Source organism: Pelophylax lessonae, assembly GCF_965119305.1.
Source record: "Pelophylax lessonae genome assembly, chromosome: 8".
Lineage (NCBI taxonomy): Eukaryota > Metazoa > Chordata > Amphibia > Anura > Ranidae > Pelophylax > Pelophylax lessonae.
Window position 1 is genome coordinate 9,653,180 of NC_138775.1, and position 18,962 is coordinate 9,672,141.

The 18,962-nt window shown below is 49.4% G+C and overlaps 1 protein-coding gene across 1 annotated transcript; it reads right to left on the reverse strand.

Annotated features, from left to right (window-relative positions):
* Positions 1-260: 260 nt before the first annotated feature.
* LOC309562112 (galectin-1-like) lies at positions 261-7,870 on the reverse strand (the record flags this gene model as incomplete). Its single annotated transcript, XM_082266243.1, has 4 exons — positions 261-404; positions 3,932-4,103; positions 7,639-7,706; positions 7,820-7,870. 4 exons carry the CDS (start codon positions 7,868-7,870, stop codon positions 261-263), a joined length of 435 nt encoding a protein of 144 aa, XP_082122369.1.
* Positions 7,871-18,962: the final 11,092 nt, after the last annotated feature.

Sequence of the window (18,962 nt, forward strand, 5' to 3'; positions counted from 1 at the left end):
GCAGTAAATAATAAAATGATTGGTTTGATCAGACACAATAGAGCTTACTGAATTTTATTTGAAATGTGGCTGAAATTTATTTCTAATAAATGAACTGAGCAAAGAACAATGCATGGCTACATGAGCAGCAAGGGTGCAGATTGGAGGGAGGGGGTTACAAAGCAGGATGCAATCATTTTTTCTTCTTCACCCACTATGGCCATTTCACAGAGCCCGGATATGGACATGTGGGACAGGCAGCTCCTCTATTGCGGGATTCTTCATTTTATCATGATGGACTTGGACTCGAGTCCTTCCACAGATACGTATGTGATCTCCCTTATAGGAAAGCGGATTGGAAATGAGAGAGGAGATCCGGTAGGTAAGCGTATGATGAAGTTGCTTTTCCCAAACTCGATACGAATCTGTAAGAAAAGAGGTGGCACAGTATCAGCTTGCTGGACTATAAAAAGTCAATGAGTGTTGGTCGAAGAGACAAAGACTTCCACCAAACAAAAATCTTTCCATTGGATGAAGTGTACATGTAACTTATCTTATGTATTCTTTATTTATGTGTTGCAGAAAATTGTTAATGGAAAGGAAAAATGGAAGGATGGGCTTATGTGCTGCAATGTTTTAGTGAGGGGTCTCTGAGGACGGTGTATCTGTCACCTACAACAATGACTGGAGCCCTCAGGAGATCAATAGCTGTTGTCCAGTGTGCAGTCCCGGTATGGCAGCCATTCTCCCCCAGGGTTCTTTGAGCTGTGGCCAATAAGCCTCCCATTTGATGGTGCCTGCTTCTTCTGGGGCCCAACACCACTTGGTGGGGCCAGCTTCGTGACACCAATGATATTTTTTGTCTGTCAGAGGCGGCCTGTCCATTGGGGGCGCAGGGGCGCTGCCCCCCCTATCCATGCGTCTGCCTCCCTAATCTACATGCAGGGCGCCAGACGCATTGATTCCAATAGGGGATTTTTTTTTTTTTTTTTTTAAGCACGTGATTAGAGCCAGAGGCTCTAATAGGTTTAAAAAAAAGGGTGGGCTCGGGGCGCAGAGCACTATGCCCTGAGCCCACCCAGTTGTGTCACAATAGCGCATGAATATTCACTATTGAAAAAGATTTGCTCTCAACAGAAACCCTGATAGTGGTGCCACATCCCGTGTTTGAATACAAAAAAGAGGTTTGTTCCCCTGGAGGTGGGACTTTTCAGGCATTCAACGAGTTTACAAAGTATAATGTACAAAAATATATTTTATTGAAAACATAATACATGGATTAAAAGAAGGCAAACAGTATATAATGCATTACACATGATGCAGATGATAATTGTACTATAGCAGAAGGAAACCCCAGAGCACTGTGCCCTGAGCCCACCCAGTTGTGTGACAATAGCGAATGAATATTCACTATTGACACACTGACTCTCCTTCCAGCCAGCCAATCAGGAAGAGGGTTGCGAGACCCCTTTCCCGATTGGCCAAAAGGAGAAGCGATCTTACTGGTCAGTGGCCAGGAAGAGGCAGAAGAGACACGGCTGGAGGAGAAGGACAGCTACTCAGCCATCCAGCACTCCCCGTCTCGGACAGGAGGAAGGAGGAGGTAAGGAGGCAGACCATTGGCGGGGAGGAACGTGTCGCCTGCCAACTGACTGACTGACAAACCGGGGGGGGGGGTGCGCATTGGTTTGAAGCCCCCCCCCCTCCCCGGGTTACCGAGAACCAGCCACCACAGCTGCCTGTAAGAGTGGGATTTTGACCACCACTGTAAGTGGAGCATTCCTAATACTGGCCACCAATGTAGGGGCTTTTTTTTTCCACTGACTACCAATGAATTGGTACCCGAACACTTTTCAAAGGTTCCTCTGGGGCAAAGTAGCTGGTTTTCATTATCTTACCACTAGCACCCACATACCAAAAGCTTGACTGTGCACTGAGGCTCTGGCATTAGACAGTGAATCCTAGGGGGCAGGAATGTTATGCCGTTCTCGGTTGTTATTTTCAATAATACTGTTTGTCTATTATGTACAGATCGCCCTGAACAAACCATGTCTGCAATGTGTCTAATTCTTATTCCTTTTTCTAAACTGATTAAAAAAAACAAAAAAAAAAAACCCAACAATCTCCCCCTTCCAGGGGCCCAAATACACGCATGTCCTGATAAGGGCCCCATCTGCCACGGTTCCAGCCATGGCTCCAATTCATACGTGTCCTTGATAGAGGTCCTATCTACTATGACTGACTTGGGGTAAATGAGAATTGTTGGTGAAAATACGATTTTTCTGGGTCACTTATTTCTTATTCTACCCCATATAGAATTAAGCCTTGTCACTTTTAGTGTCTGGGGAATTCTGCCCCCAGAGATGAACAGAGCATTCATCAGCAGTAATATCCATTCCCTGCATCACCCCAATCAAACACACATTGGTATTCCCCTGTATTCCTTCCCATCACACACATTGGAAAAAAGAAACAGGAGAGAGCCCCTAAGTGCAATATTTAATAAGTATGGGACAAAGTATGGGACAAACTTGTTAGGACCAGGTCGCCTCACAGGTCGCCCCAGTGTGAACGGGGACTTAAAGGAGGTTCATGCATGTTTGGAAACGCGTTGTGTTCCCCTGCACCACGGTGACGTCACACGCCAGCTGGCGCTGCGTTCCAACCAGTGGCCCGCACAGCTGAAATTCGGAGCTTGTTCATCTCCTTCCGGAGACAGCATGCCGGAGGAAAGCTCTCCATTTCACAGCTCGGACGCCTGGTTCTCCCCGCCGCTGAAGCAGTCTCACCCCAGATGAGCCTTACCTGACTAATTCTACTTTTATGTGAGTTTTTAATGTGCTAATTGCCCCATACTTATTAAATATCGCACTTAGAGGCGCTCTCCTGTTTCTTTTTTCTTATATGGATCCTTGAGTTGGCTTCACTCCAGAGGAGAAGCTTAGCCCTAGTGCGGATTATTTATTGACTATCTACAGCCCACCCATTCCCTACCCTACTCTATCTACAGTCTTTACTCTTTGGACTTTATTTACATTTTAATTTACTCTCTTTCATACAGTTCACTATTTTGGTTTTATTTCAGCATTTTATTTTTACATCACACACATTGGTACCTCCTTTGTACTCCTCCCCCTTGGCACACACATTGGACCCTCTCCTGTGTCCTGCCCCTGGCATTCACATTGGACCCTTTCCATTATCCTACCCCCAGCACCCACATTGCTCCCTCCCTTGTATCTCGCCGCAGCACACTCATTGGTCTCTCTATAACAGAGTTGTAACATGATGGTGATAAGCTTCTTTTCCCGGCTCCCCACTGCTCCCCAGATTGAGCCTTTACTGGAGACTTTATAGTGACATTCCATGTCAGGGATTTCCTGATCTCCGTTCCCTCCTCTTCCTATAATAATCATCTCACAAACAGAACATTTTCAATAGCACATGAATATACAAAATAGTAATGAAATGTTACATGAAAGTTTCTGACAATCAGCAATCTGACCACCAGGAACCGTTCACTAGGCGGCATATCACAGCACACAATGGCAGCATGATGGAATCCATTGGATCTTCCTATGTGGGAGGTTCTCATCCTTCATGGAATGAGCTGAATGGACAACCATCATAGGAAAGCCTATCTACCCTTCCCCTAAACCATCACTGGCTGCCTGCTGCACCTTTCAGAGAAGGATATCATGGGGTTTACTAAAGCTGGAGAGTGTAAAATCTGGTGCAGCTCTGCAAAGAAACCAATCAGCTTCCAGGTTTTTTTTTTTTGAAGCTATAATTGAACACGCTGAGGTTAGAAGCTGATTGGCTCCCATACACAGCTGCACCAGATTTTGAACTCTCTGGTTTTAGTAAATAACCCCCAATGTGTACAATATAAACAGTGATGTCACTTTGCCCCATCCAACAATGTGTCCTGCCCCTCCCAGCGTAGACGTACCTTGGTGTCTGATCCCTCCTGGAAGGGGAAGAAGCGTTCATTCTGCTGATGCTGCCAGTAACCGTTATAATAGGAGTTCATGATTATTTTTCCCTTGTCTCCAAGATGGTCAAATCGTGCTTCAAAGACTATCACTATATTCCTATTATCTATTCCCACGTGTATGGTTAACCTAGAAAGACAGAAACAGCAATTATTCTGCTCAGCTGACCTTGTCGCATATAGTATTCGAGTCATTCACCAGTGATACTCAGAGGGACTTCTGCCACTTATATAGCAAATGATGTTTACATTTTCCAAATTCTCAATAAATAGAAATAAAAATAAAAGAAAAAGTACATATAAATGATACCAGCTTATATTTTTGGACACTTAAAACTATAAAACTATAATCAGTTTGCTTGAAAAACTTTTACAAACAAATAGGGTCCTCTTAATACACGTCCCCATACCGAAAAACACCTAAAGTGAACCTGTAGGCTGGATATGGGCATACGATTACTTATATATTCTTAACAAGCTGTAAGTATGTTTAGTGCTACCCCTGTATGGGCCGCTGGTGAATGTGGTTGTCTCCCACCCTGCACACCCAGGCACACAAATTTCCAGTCATTAAGAGTCAAGAAGCAGTCCTTGCACTTTTGTCTGTGCTGGGAGAAAGAGCAGGGGGAGCTGAGCTGCTGAGCAACTGCTGGGAGAAGGAGCAGGGGGAGCTGAGCTGCTGAGCAACTGCTGGGAGAAGGAGCAGGGGGAGCTGAGCTGCTGAGTCACTGCTGGGGGAGGGAACAAGGTGAGCTGAGCTGCTGAGTCACTGCTGGCTGATGGAGAGCAGGGTGAGCCAAGTCACTTCTCAGAGAAAGAGAAAGGTGAGCTGGTCTGCTGCTGAGACTGCCGAGTCACTGCTGTGGAAGGGAGAAGGGGGAGGTGGGATAAGGAGGGGGAGCTAAACTAATAAGTTAAAGCTGGGAAAATGAGCTGAGCTGCTGGGTCACTGCTGGTAGACGGAGAAGGAGTTGCTAAAAGTTTTACTGCTACTTTGTGCCCTTTCACTGCCTGTTGCCATTCCAGGAGTGTTTCGACTAGGTATGTAATATTGATAAAGTGCTTTGCGCAGGGGGTGTGCCAGGTGTGCCTAGGCACACCCTAATCACACTGTGCAGTGCCGATTCCCCCTACTGCCCAGGCTTACCCCCATGTTGCTGCTGGCTTCCCTCCTCTCCCCCTGGTTGCTGTGGGGGATGTTTCAGGATGGAGAGCAGGGGAAGAGGCTAATCAATATGTCATTTACTGGCCCCTTCCTTTTTTAAATGAAGACAGTGAACACACTCACTCACTGTGTTTAATCATAACTGAAGTATAGTAAACTGTGCTTACTATGCTGCAGTTTGTGAATGAACAGGAATCCGCTCAGAGCAATTCCCATTCATTCACTGACCAGTGCAGCTGAGGCTGCACAGAAAGGCGTGTGTGTTTGATCCTTGGGGCGCTCACCCTAATGCAATAGGCAGGCTGCGCTCACCTATGTTTCTACTGTAAATATTGAAGATGACATTTACCACAGTGCCTGCATCTACTCAGGTTAGTGGGTTCCAAGAGGAGAGAAAGGGAGAATGCACGTCTAAGCCATTTTCCTATACATTTTGCTTGCACAGTAACCAAGAGAAAATATTCTGGATGGTGCATCTGGTGGAAATAAACCATAATGCTAAATATATATGTAGCACTGCCCCCTAGAGGACTGCTGAGAATTACACTTTCTGGATTCCCCTCGGTTACCCTTAGCAACAGACAGCAGATAACAGAGTTTAAAGTTCTTGGCTCAGTCAATAATCAATCCAGGGGATGTTTTTTTTTTTTTTTTTGTGGTTTTATTGGGAACTTGGATAGGAGAAGGGATGAGTGAGATACTCCAACTATTAACTATTCACAGTCTGAGTGACAGCTTACTGTAGAATGCGGCAAGGCCACTGCTTCACTTTGCCACTAAGTGAAGATACTTTAAATGCTCCTTTGTAAATATTCTTTTTAGGGTTCTGAAACTGGCACCCCCTTTTCTCTCAATACCGGTGTGCTGACACCCGTCCGCTGACTCTAGCTTCTGGAGTGATCCCCTTCCTGGCAGACCCCCTGGGCAACTTCCTCTGTACTCATGGACACTGTTTTTCCAGAGTCACCATTGCCTCCAAACTCCACTTGTCAGCATACACTAGACCTCTGCGTTCAGCAACACCTTCAGGTTCACCAGGCCGACTGTCTGTGACCACCTTTCCCAGCTGCAGAAGGAGGAACAGCCGTACTCTCCTTCTGGGACCTGGCTTCCCGCCCAAAGACCCCCTGCCACATGTGCCCTTGGCTTTTATAGTCTATCCCAGGATGCACCACTGTTTGTGCCAACCCACTGGGACAGCTACAAAAGCTTGTGTGTCACTGGCTGGGTTTCCTCCACCGTCCAACAGGCCTTTCTATTGGACACAGTGGGGACACTCCCTCAGAGCAGATGAATCACACATGGACACATGCAGCAGGCCTAACTAACAATCAGGGTCCCCTGATTAGCAGACAGAGCAAACTACACTTTACCTGCCTAGCACCTATCTAGGAGAGTAATACATATAAATGTATTCATGGACAAAGGGATCTTCTTTCATGACTGCTGGTGCCTGATGAATGATCACAGAGCACAGGATACATATTATATGGATTATGTTTGGGATGTTACCCAACAGTCATCTAGTGAGGATTCCAGCCAAACACTTTGACATTAAGGAGGCGACTCAATGGTGAGCATGTCTGCCTTACAACACTGGGGTTCTCACCCCAAGTCCTGATCGGGGCACTATCCACATGGACAGGGCAGCCATCAGAAATTTTACACAGCTTTAGGCCTGGTCCCCTCCGGGCCTGACCATCAACATTCCGCAGGGCCCGCCCTCTGGCCGTCCCACCAAATCCGCCAACTGGCCATCCCACCAAGTCCTTCAGTGCACCCACTTCTGTTTTAACACTCTTACAACTTAATACATGAAAATGAATCCAATCCAGAAAAGCAGCATCCCCATATAATCAGAAAAGAGACATCCCAATCCAGTAAAGAGACGGCCTCATATATTCAGCAAAGAAACATCCCAATCCAGCAAAGAGACATCCCTTCATCTGCATTGGCTTACTCTGCAGCCGCCCTGCTTTAGCAATTGCTAGTTACTACAGCATACCAACTCATTCTCGTTGTTTGGGGCCCGGGTGGCCGGGCCCCTCGGAACACTTGGGCCCCCTACATGTGTATGGGCTGTCCCCCCCCTGATGGCTGCCCTGGGTGTTTGTACCATGGCAGGGAAGATGTCTGCCGATCAGACTGATGGTGGGATGTAGGACTGGTAGATGGAGAGTCTAGGTTGGAGTCACAGGATTGTCAGTTGTCATATTTCAGATGATGGCTGATAAGTCAGGAAAGTTTTATCCAGGATGACATTTTCTCACAATGTAGAAGCACAAATGTTTGACTGAAATTTGCTCTGAGCAAAAACAATCTGATGTCCGGTATTATCTGAGGGACCACACATGCCAAATTCCCAGCGAGGAGGGGTCAGTAGGATGTACTGTACACACTTTTTTTCTTTTGTAGATTGTACTTTTGGAAAATGATTGTATTATACAGAGAGCTGACGTATATTGTATGATAAGTAGCCGAGGTTAGAATCTTCACTTACCTTTTAATGCCATGGGGAATGAAGCCCTTCACCTCAACGTAGGAACCAGGTCTAACACTGCAAGGAGTCTATATGAGAGAAAGGAGAGAATTATTACACCCCGTATAATAGAGAGGTGGGGAGATGATTACACAGTCTGCAATGCTATACCAACCACTTCTCACACCCAGCAACCCTATACTCTCAAATTTCCATACCCAACAGCACTACCGGCACCACTGCCCTCACCCATCAACCCTATACTAACCATTGCCTTGAACCAGCAAAACTATAGCAAACCACTATATCCTCCACTGCCCACTAGACATGTGTAATACATTTCGGACGGAATCTAAATTTGGATGAATTTTTGGTTATTCAAAGATTCGGATGTATCAGAATCTTTGAATGACAATGGTAATGAATTTAGTTGAAATTCAACAAATTCCCAATTTTCAGAACAATTAGAATTTAAATCAGTTATAAAAGTGATCGACCGGTCTCAATTCTGTGTGAAGAGCAGCTGGTTGTTAAGGAGCTGGCTGGCAAGCTGGCTGCCCCCCCCCCCCCTAACAACCGATGACTCATCAGCTGTCAATGGGTCCCTGAAACAGAAAAAGAAACAGACTGGGTGTACTCCCAATCCATACCAGGCCTTTAGGTCCAGTATGGATTTTAAGGGGAATAGAAGGGTCTGGTATGAATTAGGGGGGAAGCCCCACACTCGTCCATTGATATGTAGATATAGGGGGTCATCAAGTGATGTCAGTTCCTCCCCCATGTTTAGGGCATGTGGCCCACACCCAGCAACACTATACTCACCACTACCCACACCCAGCAACACTATACTCACCACTACCCACACCCAGCAACACTATACTCACCACTACCCACACCCAGCAACACTATACTCACCACTACCCACACCCAGCACCACTATAATCACCACTACCCACACCCAGCAGCACTATACTCACCACTACCCACACCCATCAACACTACACCAACCACTACCCACACCCAGCAACACTATACCCACCACTAACCACACCAAGCAACACTATACTCACCACTACCCACACCCAGCAACACTATACTCACCACCACTACCCACACCCAGCAACACTATACCAACCACTACCCACACCCAGCAACACTATACCAACCACTACCCACACCCAGCAACACTATACTCACCATTACCCACACCCAGCACCACTATACTCACCACTACCCACACCCAGCAACACTATACTCACCCCTACCCACACCCATCAACACTACACCAACCACTGCCCACACCCAGCAACACTATACTCACCACTACCCACACACAGCACCACTATAATAACCACTACCCACACCCAGCAACACTATACCAACCACTACCCACACCCAGCAACACTATACTCACCATTACCCACACCCAGCAACACTATACCCACCATTACCCACACCCAGCAACACTATACTCACCACTACCCACACCCAGCAACACTATACTCACCATTACCCACACCCAGCAACACTATACTCACCACTACCCACACCCAGCAACACTATACCCACCACTACCCACACCCAGCACCACTATAATCACCACTACCCACACCCAGCAGCACTATACTCACCACTACCCACACCCATCAACACTACACCAACCACTACCCACACCCAGCAACACTATACCCACCACTAACCACACCAAGCAACACTATACTCACCACTACCCACACCCAGCAACACTATACTCACCACCACTACCCACACCCAGCAACACTATACCAACCACTACCCACACCCAGCAACACTATACTCACCACTACCCACACACAGCACCACTATAATAACCACTACCCACACCCAGCAACACTATACCAACCACTACCCACACCCAGCAACACTATACTCACCATTACCCACACCCAGCAACACTATACCCACCATTACCCACACCCAGCAACACTATACTCACCACTACCCACACCCAGCAACACTATACTCACCATTACCCACACCCAGCAACACTATACTCACCACTACCCACACCCAGCAACACTATACTTACCACTACCCACACCCAGCAACACTATACTCACCACTACCCACACCCAGCAATACTATACTCACCACTACCCACACCCAGCAACACTATACTTACCACTACCCACACCCAGCAACACTATACCCACCACTACCCACACCCAGCAACACTATGCTTTCCACTACCCACACCCAGCAACACTATACCCATCAACACTATACCAACCCCCAGCAACACTACACTCACCACTACCCACACCCATCAACACTATACCCACCACTACCCACACCCAGCAACACTATACCCACCACTACCCACACCCAGCAACACTATACTCACCACTACCCACACCCAGCAACACTATACCAACCACTGCCCACACCCAGCAACACTATACCAACCACTGCCCACACCCAGCAACAATATACCAACCACTGCCCACACCCAGCAACAATATACCCACCACTACCCACACCCAGCAACACTATACCAACCACTGCCCACACCCAGCAACAATATAACAACCACTGCCCACACCCAGCAACACTATACCAACCACTGCCCACACCCAGCAACAATATACCAACCACTACCCACACCCAGCAGCAGGGCCGGCCTTAGGTGTTCAGGCGCCCTGTGCAAAGTAATCCTGTGGCGCCACCACCCCCTCCCTCCCCCCAGCACCCTGCACATTTTCTTGCACTTTTTTCTACTTTATTTGACTTTTCTCTTTCATGATCACTAATAACTTAGCCCCCCTTACATTAAAGAACACCCCTTACATCAGAGACCCCCCCACGGAGCCCCCCTTACATCACAAAACCCACCACAGAGGCCCCCTTTACATCAGAGACCCCGCATGGAGCCCACCCTTACATCAGAGACCCCCTTACATCAGTGACCCCCCCTACGGAGCTCCCCCTTACATCAGAGACCCCCACAGAGCCCCCCTTACATCAGAGACCCTCACAGAGGCCCCCCTTACATCAGAGACTCCCCCACACAGAGCCCCCCTTACATCAGAGACCCCCCCACACAAAGCCCTGTTTACATCAGAGACCCCCCACACAGAGCCCCCCTTACATCAGAGACCCTCCACACAGAGCTCCCCTTACATCAGAGACCCCCCAACACAGAGCTCCCCTTACATCAGAGACCCCCCACACAGAGCTCCCCTTACATCAGAAACCCCCCACACAGAGCTCCCATTACATCAGAGACCCCCACACAGAGCCCCTCTTACATCAGAGCCCCCCCACACAGCCCCCTCCACACAGAGCCCCCCTCACATCAGAGCCCCCCATAGAGCCCCCCTTGCATCAGAGACCCCCCCACACAGAGCCCCCTTACATCAGAGACCCCCCCCCCCACACAAAGCTGCCCTTACATCAGAGCCCCCTTACATCAGAGCCCCCCTTACATCAGAGCCCACCCCCACAGAGCTCCCCTTACATCAGAGCCCCCCCACACAGAGCTTTCCTTACATCAGAGACCCCCCCTCACAGAGCCCCCTTACATCAGAGCCCCCCCAAACAGAGCCCCCCTTACATCAGAATCCCCCCTTACATCAGAGACCCCCCCACACAGAGCCCCCTTACATCAGAGACCCCCCACACAGACTCCCATTTACATCAGAGACCTCCCACACAAAGCCCCCCTTACATCAGAGACCCCCACACAAAGCCCCATTTACATAAGAGACCCTCAAAGAGCCCCCCTTACATTAGAGACCCCCCCCACACAGAGCCCCCTTACATCAGAGAGCCCCCCTTACATCAAAGACCCCCACACAAAGCACCCATTACATCAGAGACCCCCCCACACAAAGCCCCCCCCTTACATGCGAGACCCCCACACAAAGCCCCCTTACATCAGAGACCCCCACACAAAGCCCCCCTTACATCAGAGACCCCCACACAGAGCCCCCCTTACATCAGAGACCCCACACACAAAGCCCCCCTTACATCAGAGACCCTCCACACAGAGCTCCCCTTACATCAGAGACCCCCCACACAGAGCTCCCCTTACATCAGAGACACCCACACAGAGCCCCTCTTACATCAGAGCCCCCCACAAAGCCCCCCCACACAGAGCCCCCCCATAGAGCCCCCCTTACATCAGAGACCCCCCACACAGAGCTCCCCTTAAATCAGAGACCCCCACACAAAGCTCCCCTTACATCAGAGCCCCCCCACATAGCCCCCTTATATCAGAGCCCCCCTTACATCAGAGCTCCCCCCGACAGAGCTCCCCTTACATCAGAGACCCCCCACACAGAGCTCTCCTTACATCAGAGAACCCCCCTTACATCAGAGCCCCCCCTTACATCAGAGACCCCCCACACAGAGCCCCCTTACATCAAAGACCCCCCACACAGACCCCCCTTTACATCAGAGACCCCTCACACAGAGCCTCCTTTACATCAGAGACCCCCCACACAGAGCTCCTTACATCAGAGACCCCCACAGAGCCCCCCTTACATCAAAGCCCCCCCACAGAGCTCCCCTTACATCAGAGCCCCCCACACCGAGCCCCCTTACATCAGAGCCCCCCCACAAAGAGCCCCCTTACATCAGAGACGCCCACATAGAGCCCCCTTACATCAAAGACCCCCACACAAAGCCCCATTTACATCAGAGACCCCCACACAGAGCCCCCCTTACATAAAAGACCCCCACACACAAAGCCCCCTTACATCAGAGACCCTCACACATCAGAGACCCCCCACACAAAGCTCCCCTTACATCAGAGACCCCCAACCAAAGCCCCCTTACATCAGAGACACCACACACAAAGCCCCCCGTACATCAGAGACCCTCACACATCAGAGACCCCCCACACAAAGCCCCCCTTACATAAGAGACCCCCACAAAACCCCCTTACATCAGAGACCCCTCCACACAGAGCCCCCTTACATCAAAGACCCCCCACACAAAGCACCCCTTACATCAGAGACCCCCCACACAAAGCCCCCCTTACATAAGAGACCACCCACACAGAGCCCCCATACATCGGAGACCTCCCACACATCAGAGACCCCCACACAAAGCCCCCCTTACATCAGAGACCCCCCACACAGAGCCCCCTTACATCAGAGACCCCCCACACAAAGCCCCCCCTACATAAGAGACCCCCACACAAAGCACCCCTTACATCAAAGACCCCCACACAAAGCACCCCTTACATCAGAGACCCCCCCACACAAAGCCCCCCTACATCAGAGACCCCCCCACACAAAGCCCCCCTTACATAAGAGACCTCCCACACAGAGCCCACCTTACATCAGAGACCTCCCACACAAAGCCCTCCCTTACATCAGAGACCCCCCACACAGAGCCCCCCTTACATAAGAGACCCCCACACAGAGCCCCCCCTTACATTTGATGCAGGAGAGAGCTTACTTACCTCATTATGGAGGCTCACCACGAGAAGGGGCGAGAGGAGGAGGAGAAGGAGGCGGAGGAGGAGGAGCTGACGTCCCTGCAGAGAGGAGGAATCTGTTAGTGGCGGCAGATCTGAGGCTGAGCTATGTGAGACATACACAGCTCAGCCCTGCATCTATAGAAGACACAGGCACAGCCGCACAGCGGGAGGAAAGCGGCAGCCGCGGCCTGTGTTAACTCTGTCCAGGCCTCGGTCGCCGCTTACCTCCCGCTGTGCGGCCTGATCATGTGCGAGCTGTGATGGCTGCACGGTGCCCCTGTTGCCCATGGCCCCCGTGTGGCCGCACAGCTCGCACACCCCAAAGGCCGGCCCTGCCTAGCAACACTATGCTTTCCACTACCCACACTCAGCAACACTATACTCACCACTACCCACACCCAGCAACACTATACCCACCACTACCCACACCAAGCAACACTATACTCACCACTACCCACACCCAGCAACACTATACTCATCACTACCCACACCCAGCAACACTATACTCACCACTACCCACACCCAGCAACACTATACTCACCACTACCCACACCCAGCAACACTATACCCACCACTACCCACACCAAGCAACACTATACTCACCACTACCCACACCCAGCAACACTATACCCACAATTACCCACACCCAGCAACACTATACCCACCACTACCCACACCAAGCAACACTATACTCACCACTACCCACACCCAGCAATACTATACTCACCACTACCCACACCCAGCAACACTATACCCACAATTACCCACACCCAGCAACACTATACCCACCACTACCCACACCCAGCAACACTATACCCACCACTAACAACACCCAGCAACACTATGCTTTGCACTACCCACACTCAGCAACATTATACTCACCACTACCCACACCCAGCAACACTATACCCACCACTACCCACACCCAGCAACACAATACCCACCACTACCAACACCCAGCAACACTATACTCACCACTACCCATACCCAGCAACACTATACCCACCACTTGCCACATCCAGCAACACTATACTCACCACTACCCACAACCAGCAACACTATACCCACCACTACCCACACCCAGCAACACTATACCAGCCACTAACCACACCCAGCAACACTATACTCACCACTACCCACACCCAGCAACACCATACCCACCACTACCCACACCCAGCAACACTATACTCACCACTGCCCACACCCAGCAACACTATACTCACCACTACCCACACCCAGCAACACTATACTCACCACTACCCACACCCAGCAACACTATACTCACCACTACCCACACCCAGCAACACTATACCCACCACTACCCACACCCAGCAACACTATACCCACCACTACCAACACCCAGCAACACTATACTCACCACTACCCATACCCAGCAACACTATACCCACCACTTTCCACACCCAGCAACACTATACTCACCACTACCCACAACCAGCAACACTATACCCACCACTACCCACACCCAGAAACACTATACCAGCCACTAACCACACCCAGCAACACTATACTCACCACTACCCACACCCAGCAACACCATACCCACCACTACCCACACCCAGCAACACTATACTCACCACTGCCCACACCCAGCAACACTATACTCACCACTACCCACACCCAGCAACACTATACTCACCACTACCCACACCCAGCAACACTATACTCACCACTACCCACACCCAGCAACACTATACCCACCACTACCCACACCCAGCACCACTATAATCACCACTACCCACACCCAGCAACACTATACCCACCACTACCCACACCCAGCAACACTATACCCACCACTACCCACACCCAGCACCACTATAATCACCACTACCCACACCCAGCAACACTATACCCACCACTACCCACACCCGCAACACTATACCCACCACTACCCACACCCAGCAACACTATACTCTCCACTACCCACGCCCAGAATCACTATACCCACTACTACCCACACCCAGAACCACTATACTCACCACTACCCACACCCAGAACCATTATTACCACCACTACCCAGGCCCAGAACCACTATACCCACCACTACCCACACCCAGAACCACTATACCCACCACTACCCACACCCAGCACCACTATACCCACCACTACCCACACCCAGCAACACTATACCAACCACTACCCACACCCAGAACCATTATTCCCACCACTACCCAGGCCCAGAACCACTATACCCACCACTACCCACGTCTAGAACCACTATACCCACCACTACTCACGCCCAGAACCACTATACCCACCACTACCCACACCCAGCAACACTATACTCACCACTACCCACACCCAGTAACACTATACTCACCACTACCCACACCCAGCAACACTATACTCACCACTACCCACACCCAGCAACACTATACTCACCACTACCCACACCCAGCAACACTATACTCACCACTACCCACACCCAGCAACACTATACCCACCACAACTTACAGCCTGCAGATCCCATTTGCTCAGCTTTTGCAGCTTCTATCGGTGCTCATACTCACAATATCTGCCATCCTGCTTCCTTATCAGAGAAAATTGTGAACAAATGCACCTCTACCTCTTCTTATATAGAGGGAAATGCAGGGCCAGTACAAGGGGTGGGCGGGAGGGACACCTTCTCTGGGCGGCGTCTTAATTCCTGATGAGGGGGGCGCACTGGGAGCTTCTGCTTCTCCTTCCTGACAGAAGGGACTGTCAATCTCCCTCCTGTTACTGTACAATGTGAGTATAGAAAAGTGAAGGCGCCTGGTTGTATTAACCTGCACCATGTTGAAAACCTGCAGCCCCTTTTTTTAATTGTGTGAACAGAAATAAATCTGGCATGTGATATAATAAACTTGGCACTGGTGCTAGTGGCTCATTTAGAATTTGTGGGTGTATAGCTGTAAAATATGATATTAATATCTGTGTGATACTCCAACATACACCAAACCTAAATATATAGGTGATCAAAGTGTAACCATACTAAATCCAATAAATCAATACATCAACGTACAGTACCATGGGTGAGATAATGCAAAACAAATAAATAAAATAAACCATGCAGGTGCCCGGGTTTAAAAAAAACGTATGGTGCATTTACCACATATTTATAAATATTAAGGTGCCCCCATCATTGTGCAAATGTTATAAATGAATGATTGTGCAAAAGTGACTAAAGTCCATATAGTGAATTCAACAAAACAATTCTTAGTCCAGGTGCTCCACCTCGTGATCTTGTGGGCTAGTGGAAATCATCAGGTCACACAGACCTTAAAGCGCTTTTTTGATCCGTATTTAAAATGATAAGGATGGGTCGATCGTCCACCATACTCCTCCTCATCAGATCTCCTATGGCTTTCAATCACAGTAATAATGGGAACAAAACAGGAAATATTCCTCCACCTCACTCCTCACTCCTTTTTCCAAAAGCCGCTGGTTATTGGTCTCAGACAGGTATATGTTGGAAAACAACAGGAAGCCAGAACATAGCGTAATACTGTTTTATTGCTGAATAAAATCATACAAGTAAAAATGAATGCTTACATTTGGTTGTGCCCACCTGGCACAGGGCAAAAGGCGCTAGTTGTTATATATAAGCGTGTCTTGTCACCGGATGTAACTCCTCTGTGCAGCCCTTGCAGCGTGGCAGCGGTCGACGTGCGTTCCAAAGCCCCGGCAATGACGTCGCCGGCTCTCAGTACATCCGGGCGTAGTCTAGACTGCAATGCATTTCGCTCCCTGCGTCATCAGGAAGTATGATTGGGGCACCTTAATATTTGTAAATATGTGCTAAATGCGCCATACATATTTTTTAAAGCGGTTGTAAACCCTAGAAACAAAAAAAAAAAAAAGACAAAGGCATAATGGGCTAGTATGCATCGCATACTAGCCCATTATGTGTAACTTACCTTAGAACGAAGCCCCGACAGGGACCCCCGGACATCGCTGCGGGCGCTGCCATGATCCCTCGCCGTCTCTTCTGGGTTCGGCGGCTCCGGCGCGGTGATTGGCCGGAGCCGCGATGACGTCACTCCCGCGCTTGCACGCGTGATTATTCCGGCAAGCTCCCGGCAAGTTAATTGAAGGTCCCCCCGGACCTTCAGAGCACATGCGCCGCTCACGCGAGCGGCTGCATGCACTGTAAATATCTCCTAAACCATGCCGGTTTAGGAGATATTATTTGTACCTACAGGTAAGCCTTATTATAGGCTTACCTGTAGGTAAAAGTGTCAAAAAGCGGGATACTACCGCTTTAAGTGCCGGTTCACACTATTGCGATGCGGGAACACTGCCAATATATCTTGCGTGTTCCTACATCGCATCCGCGGCACAGGCAGTTCACACTGCCATATGCGATGCGCTGGGGTTGTCAATTCAAGGTTAACACACTCAGATCAAATCGCATATGGCAGTGCGATCTGACAAGTTCGCAGAGAAATCGGATCGCACTGCTGTGAAACTAACCTCGGTTGCAATGAGTTTATGGGCTTCTGGATCAAGCGAGGACCGCCTCTTCTGTTGAGAACCACCTTCACTGATTTGGCCAACCAGGAAATGGAGAGAATCTCTGAAAAATGTACAAGAAGTAATAATAATTAAAATAACAACAACAACAACATGGAAAATATGGAATACAGCTGCTACCTGATCTTCTGTATGCCCTGCTGGAACTGCTGGATGCTCCCCTTAATGTGGACTGAATCTATGTCCTTCCTCTGGAGATTGGCATAGAGGAGGTCCACATGTGGCATGATGTAGTGGAAAAGTGTCAGAAAAAACTTAAAATCCTGATCCTCCAGAAGCATGGCAAAGGCTCCTGCCTCTCTGGTGGTAATTAGGTCAGAGTCACCCGAGTCTTGTATAGTTTGAAAACAGCGGATGAGGTCCTCTCTGTGCTCAAACACTTATTGACGGCACGGCTGTGGAAGTTCCATCTGACGCTGCTTGATGTTGGTAGTCTATGGGCAACTACTTTATCAAGAACATCTGTGCGCTTAGGTGATCTTGCAAAAAAGCTGGCAAACCCTCCAAGGTTAGAAAAAAAAAAATCTTACTTAGGGTATGCAAGAATTAGCCTGCTGCATTATAAGATTGAGCTGATGTGCATAGCAGTGGATGTAATGGGCTTTTGGGTAAACATCTTGTATCTTCCTTTGAACACTTGCAGTGGCACCCCTCATCACACTAGCTCCATCATAGGCTTGGCAGATGAGTTTACTCTTCTGATCCTCTGTAAGGTTGACAGCAATCGCTCTTGTAGTGCTGTAGCAATGGAATCAGCTTTAGTTGAATGCAGAGAAATAAACTCAAAAAACCTCTCTTGTTTGTTGGTTTTTGGCATCAATGTAGCGCAGCACAAGCACAAGTTGGCACTGTGTGGCAATATCAGTGGTCTCGTCGGCCTGGATTGACAGAAAATTGCTGTTCCGTGCTCCTTGGATAATGTGTTCTTTCACAACAGACAACATACAGTCCAACAGCTTGTTCTGCACAGTTTTCGAGGTTCCCTTAACCAGTTGCCGACCGCCGCACAACTATTTACTGCGGCGGTCAGTCCCTCCTGGGCAAAGCGACGTAGCTCTATGTCGCTCGCCCAGGAGCCTGTAGGGAGCGAGCGCACACTGCCGGAGGCGCGCTCCCACCCCCGCTCGTTCACAGACATCCCCGCGGGAGTGACCGGCGGCTCTGATGTCCGCCAGCCACTCGCGATCTCCCGCAGGAGAGGGGGAAGGACGGAAGGGTTGATGTAAACACAGCCGTCTGTCATTCTCCCTGAAGTAATGACAGAGGCTATGCGATCCTGCTATGTAGGATCGTATGTCTCTGTGATTACTTCAATAGCCACGCCCCCTGACAGTTAGAATCACAC